At 39.8% G+C, this 10,526-nt stretch overlaps 1 protein-coding gene across 1 annotated transcript in view; it reads left to right on the top strand.

Annotated features, from left to right (window-relative positions):
* The window catches only part of ENOX2 (ecto-NOX disulfide-thiol exchanger 2), a 298,480-nt gene extending 290,206 nt beyond the window's left edge, over positions 1-8,274 (top strand). Inside the window, exon 16 of the mRNA XM_027097555.1 lies at positions 7,580-8,274. Within this exon, the coding sequence (XP_026953356.1) occupies positions 7,580-7,600 (21 nt within the window). The 3' untranslated portion in view covers positions 7,601-8,274. The remainder of the gene's footprint in view (positions 1-7,579) is intronic.
* Positions 8,275-10,526: the final 2,252 nt, after the last annotated feature.

Here is a 10,526-nt window from a genome sequence, read left to right on the forward strand (position 1 = left end):
GAAGCAGGTATATCTCACTCACGTAAAGGCTATTGGTCCAGAAGTACACACTTCGGAGATTGAGTGGCCCCTCTGGTTCTTCATTTCTCTCTGAAACATCAGGACAGGCTTACACGCATCAAGATACACATTGATTCCTGATAGATGTTACCCTGAATTTACAGGCTATAGATCCCAACAGATACAAATGCCTTCCAAGTCCCCCTCCCATCTCTTACCTACCCATCTGGTCCCTGCTGAGTGACTAATACACATGTCAGCTTCTAAGAGCCAATCTCATAGGTTCTTGCCCTTCTTAGCCTTAATAAGCTTCCTTCCCTGGCCAGAGCAGCACTGCACTGAGGGTGTGCTCTACTCACCACAGGGCTGAGACTCAGCCAATTTCAGTTGGATGCAGGCAGCTGCCTCATGCTTCTCATTGTCCCTAGGGCATCAGCATTTGATGGAGTCAAGCAAAGCTGTCCTCAGTGTACCGTTCTGCTCAGGAGAAAAGGGACTATGCCAATGCCTCAACCAGGGACTGCAAAGCAGACAGGATTGGCTGAGTCCCCTGGTCCTGAAAGTTCCTTAAAATCTCCCCCAAAAGGAAAAAGCTAAGCGAAAATGAAAATGAATACAAAAGTTTATACTATCCCCCAATGTTCATAGCAGCACTATTTACAATAGCCAAGACATGGAAACAACCTAAGTGTCCATCAACAGGTGGATGGGTAAAGGAGTTGTGATACACACACACACACACACACACACACACACACACACACACACACACTGAAATACTACGCAGCCATAAAAAGGAATGAAATTTTGCCATTTGCAGCAACATCGATGGGCTTGGAGGGCATTATGCTAAGTGAAGTAAGTCAGATAGAGAAAGACAAATACTGTATGATGTCACTTATATGTGGAATCTAAAAAATACAACGAACTAGTGAATATACCAAAAAAGAAGGAGACTCACAGATACAGAGAATAAACTAGTGGTTACCGGTGGGGAGTGGGGGGAGGGGCAATATAGGGGTGAGGGAGTGAGAGGTACAAACTATTGGGTGTAAGATAGGCTCAAAAATGTATTGTACAACACGGAGAATACAGCCAATATTTTGCAATAACTGTAAATGGAAAGTAACCTTTAAAACTATAAAAATAATAAAATTTTAATGGAGGCCATAAGATATATCACTCAAAACTGAAAGTTTTAAGAGTGGCAGCATTGCCACTATTAATTTTGATGAGACACAAGGCCTAGACTTAGACTTTCCAGGCAAAATGAGATGCTTGACCCCTTAAGGGAGCCAGTTTGAGTTGTGTGTTGTGGTAATAATTAGGTAAAATATCTTAACTGATATTTAGAATTAAGTAATCCAAATGCAACTATATTTCAACTGGTATGTCTATAAATAAAATGTAGGAAAGATAAGAGTTGAGGACTTAGATGTGAAGCTCTTAATTAAATAGAAGTTCTCATTAAAAAAATTATGTTATCCTGAGCATAAGGAAATAGGCACACCCTCTCTGCTGGTGGGAGTGTGAACAGTAAAACCTTTCAGAAGGGAGAAGACTTTAAAAGTGTAGTCATATGTTATTCTAACAATTTCACTTCTAGAAATATATCCCTTAAAAATGGCAGAGAAAAGTGCTAAGATGAATGTAAGAAGGATATTTAATGACAAATAATTAGAAACAATCCAGATGAGCAAAATTAGGGCTAAGAGAATACCATATAGCCATTAAAACTGATGTCAATTTCAGAAATATTCATGATATGTTTATTGTTAAGTGAGAAAAGCAGTCTATTTCATATCTGCACAGCATGATGTAAGTTTTGTTTAAAATATGTAAATATATATGTATATACGTTTGTGGATACGTGCAAAGAAAAGGGTGACACCAAATTGTTTGCAGTGCTTGTCTCCAGATGGTAGATAGACACAGAGGGATTTTTTTTCTGTGTTGTTCTGTTGTCCAAGTGTCTTATATTGAATATGCATTACTTCTGTAATCAGAAAAAAGTTATTAAAAGAATATTTAAATGTGGAAGCAAGAAAAAGTTATTAGATTGTACAGTAACAGAGGTTCTAAGCCTACAGTTTAGGGTTTCCATCTTCTTCCTTCTAGCAGTCATCTAGCCCTTCTCTCCCTGGAGGTGTATCTGTTTTCAGATTAAATATCTTCTCCTTCTTTTTCCTGTTTGATTCTTACCTGGAATAGGTTAGGAACCATATCATTAAGTCTGTAAACAACTTAAAATAAGAGACAATTGAGTAAAGACCTGAAAGTTAAATCAGAGAAAATCACTGATTTATGACTCAAATTTTTTCACCCAATTCTGTAACCTTCATATCCACTCCATTTCATATCACACCTAAAGGCAATATCTTTAACCTGGCATTCAGGGACCTTCATGTTTTGGCCAAAGACTTCATTTCTAATCTTATTTCTCACTTCTGCCACCCTTCACATACCCTACTTAAGCCTAACTGAACTCCCTGTGCTTCCCTCTACATCCCAAGTCCAAATACTACCCATTCTTCAAGTCCCAGCTCAAATGCTACTTCCTCCATTAAGCCCTCCTGGATTCCCCTGACTCACTTCCCATATCTGAATGACCTCTCCCTTCTTTGAGCTCCCAAGAACCCTTTATCTGTACCTCCAAAGTAAGACTTAACCACTGTCTACCCTGTAGTATGATCATGTACCTATCATCCTCCCTGCAAGGACCATATTTGATTCCTTCCTTCCTTCATTCATTCACTCAGTAAATATTTATGGAGAATCTACTACATTCTGACAACCTATCTAGGCATTGATTACGCAACAGTAACTTGTATTTTCAAAGGCTTATTCTGGATGCTAAGTGAAAAGTAGAGTATAAGTCGTAAGGGAGGAAATAGGGAGACCAGTTGGAGGCTATTGCAGTTATCCAGGTGAGAAACAAATAAAGGTAGTTTTGAAACACATTGGTAGAATTGGAACTAATGTGAAATGGAAAGATTCCAGGTATAATCTGAAGATGCAAAATAACTGAATATATGATATAAGGGAAAGAGTGGAATAAGGAATGAAGCTTCTTGGCCTGAGCAACTGGAATTTACTGAGATGGGGGAGATTGTCGAGGAGTAGATTTGGGAAGGAAGATCAGATTTGGATGTGTTAACTTTGAGATGCCTATATCTCTTTAAGGTAGAAATCTCAGGCAGGCAGTTGGACAAAGGAATCTGAAGGTCAGAAGAAATCCAAGATGAGGATATACAATTGAAATCATCAGCTTTTAGATGGCATTTAAAGTCTTGAAATTAAATGAGATCACTAAGGGAATGACTGAGGTCCAAGGACTGAGCCCAAGAGAACTCTAAAGTTAAAGGGTCAGGGATATAAAAAAAATCAGCAAGTGATACTGAAAAGGAACATTGAAAACCAAGAGAGTGTAGCATCCTAGAAGCCAAGTGAAGAAAGTATATGAATGAAGAAAGAGTGAATGTTTCAAATGCTGAAGTCAAGTCAAGCAATGTGAGAACTGACCACTGGACTTAGCAATGTGAAGGGCACTGTAGTTTCAGTGGGCATGGGAGCAAAAGCCTGACTGGAGGGGGTTTAGGAAAGAATGAGAAGATGGGTCTGAAGCTAAAAGGAAAATCGAGTCAAGAGAGGATTTTTTTAAGATAGAAAAGTGACAATATTATTGCCTCCTGTTGAAAATAATCAAGAAGATAGGGGAAATGGTCAATAAATGAATTTCAAAAAGGTAGGAAGTGAACTAGAGAGAAGGAAAGAAAAAATAAAAGAAAAGGACAAGTGAAAAGAAGGGAGGCAGCAAGGGTGAGAGCCAGAGAGCATTAAACTTTTAAAGTTGGTAGAAAAGGTAATCTTGTCCATCAGGACTCTTTCTCTTGCCTAGGGATGACTGTAGGGCACTTGAACTGGTCTCAGCAAGGGAGATTTAGAGAAATGCTATAAGGATTTACTTTATAATGTTAAGAGAAGCTGACTGCAAAGGTACAAGTCCTGACTTTTCGACCTTGGGCAAGCTATTCAGTCTTCCCATGCCTCAATTTCCTCATCTGTAAAATGGGGATGATAACATTATCTTTCTCATAGGGTTGTTATAAGGCTTAAATAAATTACTTATAGTGCTTGGAGCATGATGTACACGTGAGCTATCATCATCACTCTCTCAGAGAATCAAAGGCCAGGAATCCCCCTGGGCCTCAGAAACGACTGAACTTGAGCCACAGGATGAGCCAGGCCTCATAAAAAGAAGAGGCTGAGAAGTCCCACAATCTGCAGTCAGCAAGCTGGAGACCCAGGAGAGCCAGTGGTGTAGTTCCAGTCTGAGTCCAAAGGTCTGAGAATCAGGAGAACTAATGGTGAAACTTCTAGTCTGAGTCTGAAGGGCTGAGATCCAGGAGAGCCAATGGTGTAGTTCCAGTCTGAAAACAAGCAGGCCTGACACCCAGAAAGAGCTAATGTTTCCATTTGAGTCCAAAGACAATAAAAATCCATCCAATGTCCCAGTTCAAAGGCAGTCAGGCAGGAGGAATTGTCTCTTACTTGCAGGAGGGCCAGCCTTTTTGGTCTACTCAGATGTTTAACTGATTAGATGGGGCCCACCCACATTAGGGAGGGCAATCTGCTTTACTCAGTCTGCTAATTCAAACGTTAATCTCATCCAGAAACACTCTCACAGACACACCCAGAAATAATGTTTAGCCAAATATCTGGGCACTCTGTGGCCCAGTAAAATGGACACATAAATAAAATTAGCCATCACGGTAAGCTATCACTGCAAACCTTCCTAGTATAAAGCAACTCGACTGGATTGATGCTAAGTGCTTACACTTCAAGTTTCTCCATTATTTCAAGTTGTATATAGTTTTATATTTATTATAAGTTCACTAGCAAAAGCATTATTTTTACAATTCCATTATTTGATCTAAGCAGATACTGAGAAACATACAGCCTCTAAGTTGGGTTGGCCCCTGATCCTACATTACTACAAGTCAAAATGACCTTTCCTTTATTGTCTCATTGAGGCCTGGCTCACAGACATTGGTCACTCAGGCTTGAATAATGCCTTCATTTATTCATTCATTCACTCACTCATCAAATTGATCACCTACGTGCCTACCACAGTTCTGGCAACTAGAAATACAGCAGTCAACAAATGTATATTTTATATATATATATATATATATAAAATATACAAACATATATATAATATTATATATAATATAAATAATGTTGGATGATGATATATGTTATATAAAACTAAAGCAGGGAATACTCCTAAAGATGAGAGAATACACCATGCTGATAGGGGAGGGGCATTCCTCCAGAGGGAACAGCTAATACAAAAGCTCTGAGACAAGAAGTTACCTGGTGTGTTTGAGGAACATAAAGGCAGAGTGAGTGAGGGGGACATTACTAAGAGATGAGGTCAGAGAGTTAACTGGAGGAGAGGGGGCAGATCATGTTGGACCTTATAGACCCTGACAGCCTTTGGTGAGATGAGGAGCATTGGGGAGTTTTGAGTGGAGGAGAGCGTGATCTAGCCTACCCGTTAAAAGAATCATTCTGAAATCTTCACTGAGAATGCACTGCGGGGGTGACGGAGGTGGGGGAAACAGGAACACCAGTGAGCAAGCTATTGCAGTAATCCAAAAGAGGGATGATGACAGCTTCAGGGTGATAGCATTGGAGTCCAAGAGTGGTCAAGTACAGGAGATATGTAGATATTGAAGTTGGAACCATCAGGAGTTCCTGATGGATTCGTTGTGAGGTGTCAGACAAAGAGAGGAGTCAAGGGTGACTCAAGGTTTTCAGCCTGAGCAACTGGTAGGATGGAGAGCCATCTCTTGAGATGGGGAAGACCATGGGATGAGCAGATTTGAGGGGAAATTCCATTTTTGACCTATTAAGTTTGCGACATCTACTACATATCCAAGTGAAAATGTTAAGTAGGTAGATATATAAATCTGGAGTTCAGAGGAGAGGTCTGTGCTAGAAATATCAGTTTGGAGTTGTTGGCATATAGATCATATTTAAAGATATAATACTGGATGAAATCACAAAGAGAGCGGGCATTGATAGAGAAGAAATTCAAAAACTAAGCCTTAGGGCACCCCAATATTAACAAACTGGGAAGGTGAGTAGGAAATTACAAAGGAGGCTGCGAAGGAGCAGACAGCAATGGAGGAGGAAACCATTTTAAGGGTTGTCTTGCCAAAGTCTTTGCCCTATCTGCATGAAGAATGGCAGAGCCTAGAGTCTTACCTGCACAAATGAAAGAATAAATAAATGAGTGAATGAATTAAAATGTCTCACCATTCCCGAGCTGCTTTTATGCATATGCCAGTATATTAAGTAGTTGCATGGACTTTAGCAGAATACTTAAGGTCATTGGGCAATTTTGCCAAACACACAGACCATCATTTGGGGCATTCCATTTACCATTCAATTCCCTCTTTCCTCCCAAAGTTCTGTGAATAAAGTCCCTGGTTCTTATTTGACCCATATCTAGATTCCCTTCACTAAATTCTGTGCCCAAGCCTAGCCTTGGAAAATTAGCCCATGCTGAAATACTTGGAGAGCTTCTTAATGAGCTTGATTTTCAGCTGTTAAACTTGATGGAACTCACAGAAATGTAAAAAAAAATCAACTGTGACAGCCTTGACAGGAGATGGGAACACTATTAGCAGCCCCTATTAGCAGTGAATGAGTGCCGGTACATAGCTGATCTCCCCAAGCTGCAAAACACCAGTGGTTTCGCTGAGAAACAATCACAGAGACAGGTTGGGGCAAAGATAAAAGGAGGGGGCTTTATTTTCCTTTGCTCATTACATTCCCACTTTTCTTACCACTCATTATATAAAGATACACTCATATAAACACCTCTGGATAAAGAACCCACAAAGAAACAGCAAAAAGATCTTCAAACATTATTTGCTTCTCTAGATGTCTACGGATAAGAATATTAACTCTAATAGTAGACCTGTGATGGTTCTATCATTATGGCTGCAGTCTGTAGGAAATTCTAATTTTGAAATCCCACCTCTGAGGCTTATTATTGAGAAAAAAGAAAGATTTTTTTAAAAATCTGCTAATGCCCATGTTACAAATTTGGTTCTGTGTTTTAAAAATCCGTGAAAACAGCATATTTGATTGGAATTACAATATATGAAAGGTGGAGGAGCCTTTTAAGACTATCCAGCCCAAGTCCCTCTTTTGACAAATGAGGAAACTGAGGCCCAGAGAGGGAAAAGGACTTGACCATGGTCATAAAATGAGAGACTGGCAGAGCTGGAACATTCTCATTCTCCCTCTCCCAGCCCAGTGCTTTTCTTTTCACTACACTTGAGCATGTACTAATGGAAAACAAATTAAAGCAGAAGATTGCAATAAGGGTTAGAAAACCTAAAATTGCTCATAAAGGATGGTTATTTTCTCAACTGGTTTTCTACAGCACCAGAAATTCTAGCTGAAGTAATCCACGGAGCAAAACAAAGTAGATGACAGTCAAATACTAAATACTATTTTCATTTGAAAGCATTGTATTTACAGCCTTTTTTCTTCTTCACAGGGTGAGACTCCACATATGTAAAAAATGAATTTAATGCCATTGAAAGTTTGGTATAATGACTGCTGAAAATCACAGGCGATTCGTGGTCCCTCGGGCATACCTGTTATGCCAGTAAACAACTAAAGTACCTCACCAGCAATGTTGGAACCCAAGGGTCAGTCCTGTGAGATGGACACAGCAAATTAAATCACTGATGACATCAGACAGGAATTTTTATGAACAAGGACAGAGAAAAACAGGGTTAAGGAGACTGATTGTGTGTGCATGTGTACGGGGCCAAGTGTGTGGAACTAAATACCACTCTCTCACCAGCTCCACAGGGAAGTACAGGTTCGGGTTCCCTGGAGTGTGCTATCCTTAATAGCTCCACTGGGAGCTGCGGGTGCACTGAGAGCCTCTTTCGTTGACAATGGGGATAGAAAAAGGGAAGCAGTAGTGCGTTCCCTTGCATACTTTTTCCCTCCTTTATTTTCTATGTGCACTTTAATAATAATAATTTTAAAAAGAGTTTTCCCAATTAAGTTTCACTTTGTTAAAGCTAGGAAACAGCAGCCACTGCATCCAGGAGAAAATCCTCTGAAGAGAGTGGTCTTTGTCTTAGGGTAACCAAGGATTAGATTAGGGGGCCTGCTTCTTGCCTTTTCTTTCTTTTTTTTTTTTTTGCGGTACGTGGGCCTCTCACCGCTGTGGCCTCTCCCGCTGCGGAGCACAGGCTCCGGACGCGCAGGCTCAGCGGCCATGGCTCACGGGCCCAGCCGCTCCGCGGCATGTGGGATCTTCCCGGACCGGGGCACGCACCCCGCATCCCCTGCATCGGCAGGCGGACTCTCAACCACTGCGCCCCCAGGGAAGCCCTCTTGCCTTTTCTTGATGTCTTAGAGAGAGAATATTCACTCTCCAACCACCTGTCTCTTACCTTCTGGTTCACTTCTGGCCTGGAATTAGAGAATATTGGCTTCCCATTTGCTTCCAACCTGTGGAGAGAATCAAAAATTTGGGTGGAGTTGCCATAACAGTCTTTCCATAGAAGCCCTTCCTCTTTCCAGGAGAACAAAGGCAACAGATGAAATGAAAAGGCAATTCTAAAAGTAAAAAGTATCTTTAATTTTAAATTGACACTCTAATCTGTGAAAAAATGGTAAAATAAGCCAAGGAAGCATTTATGTGCTTAGCATTGTGGGGACAGAAGAATATAGTCACTATTCCAGCTGGGGAGACAAGACATACACATTCAATAATAGCAACAATATAAGAAAATACACAGGCTGAGTGGAGCTTGTTGTGATAGAAATTCACAATATAAAGAAGTGATTAAGGTAGAGACCTCAATGAAGTCTTTGTAGAAGACGTAGAATGTGAGGAAAGACGAGAACTGCAGGAACAAAAAGTCAAGTGGCAGGATTAATACAGGTTGTCCATGGAAAGGCAAGAACACCAGCCTATTAGGAAGAAAGTTACGTAGAAGAGGTGGGGCCTTGAGAGCCAGACAGAAGAGTCTGGACCTGATGAAGCTAAGAGAACAGGGCATTGTGAAGGTCTGAGCTTAGGAACAATTTAGTGAAAGCAGCATTGCAAAAAAAAAATAGTCAGGCAGGATGGACTCAGGAGAGAAACATCCAGAAAGGAGGTGGTTATAGAGCACCCAGCAGAAGACGATGAGGGCTTAGGTTACGGAATTGGAAAGAGGCCTGGAGTTAGCAGGGTCGAATGTGCTAAAGCTAAAAGAAGAAGGGAGAAAGTTTAAACAATTTGGATTTAAACTAATTTTGTCACTGGCTGTTGTGTAACTATGATGATGCTGTATGTCATTGCTCTGGGGTAAACAGGAATGCATCTCTGTCTCTGTCTCTCTCCCTGTCTCTCTCTTCTGTGGCTGTGTGTGTGTGTTTTACACACTTAGGTAATTTCCCCTATGCTTCTTCTATTCTCAGTGGAAATGTTAGAGGGAAAATAGGGAGGTAGTCAAAGGAATTAATACATACAGATACTTTTTGGCTTAAATTAATGACATTGATTATTTAATAATTCACATAATAGGAAGTGCAGAAGTAGAGCAGATTCTAAGCACAGTCCAATCAAGTGCTGGAACAACTGGCTATCCATATTATGTAATGTGAACCTCAACCCTCACCTCATGCCATACACAAAAATTAACTCAAAATGATATTCACAATCCAAATATCTGACATAGGACTTCTATCCATAATTAAAGAACTCTTATAACTCAATAATAAGAAAGCAAAAATCCAATTTTTAAATGGACAATGGATTTAAGCAAATATTTCACTAATAATATATAAGAATGGTCAATGGGCATGTAAAAAGATGCTCAATAGCATTAGTCATCAGCAGAATGCAAATTAAACCACAATGAGATACCACTACTTATCCATTTGAATGGCTAAATTTTAAAAGACTAATAATACCAAGTGTCGGTGAGCATGTAAATCAATTGGAACTCTCATACATTGCTTCTGGGAATAAAATCATCTCTAGCTACTTAAAAAAAATGTTACAAGCACTTTGGAGAACAGTTTGTTAGCATCTTGTAAAGCCAAACATATACTTACCATAGGTCTCAGAAATCCCACTCATAGCTATTTACCCAAGAGAAATGGAAACCTATGTTCACAAAAAAAGACTTACATATGAATGTTCATAGTAGTTTTATTTATAATGGTCAAAACCAGGAAACAATTTAAATGTCCAACATCAGAAGAATAAACAAATAGTGTGTACTTATACAGTAAAATACTAGTGAGCAATACAAAGGGACATACTACTGATACACTTACTACATGTATGAATCTCAAAATCCGCATGCTGAACAAAAGAAGCCAGTCCCAAAAGCAAACCTAGTGTATAAATTCATTTATATCAATTGCTATAAAAGGTAAAACTAATCCATAGTTACATAAAGCAAATCCATAGCTGCCTGGGGCCAGAG

Source organism: Aethalodelphis obliquidens, unplaced genomic scaffold (assembly GCF_003676395.1).
Source record: "Aethalodelphis obliquidens isolate GAN/ISIS:26980383/991018 unplaced genomic scaffold, ASM367639v1 scaffold115, whole genome shotgun sequence".
Classification (NCBI taxonomy): Eukaryota; Metazoa; Chordata; class Mammalia; order Artiodactyla; family Delphinidae; genus Aethalodelphis; species Aethalodelphis obliquidens.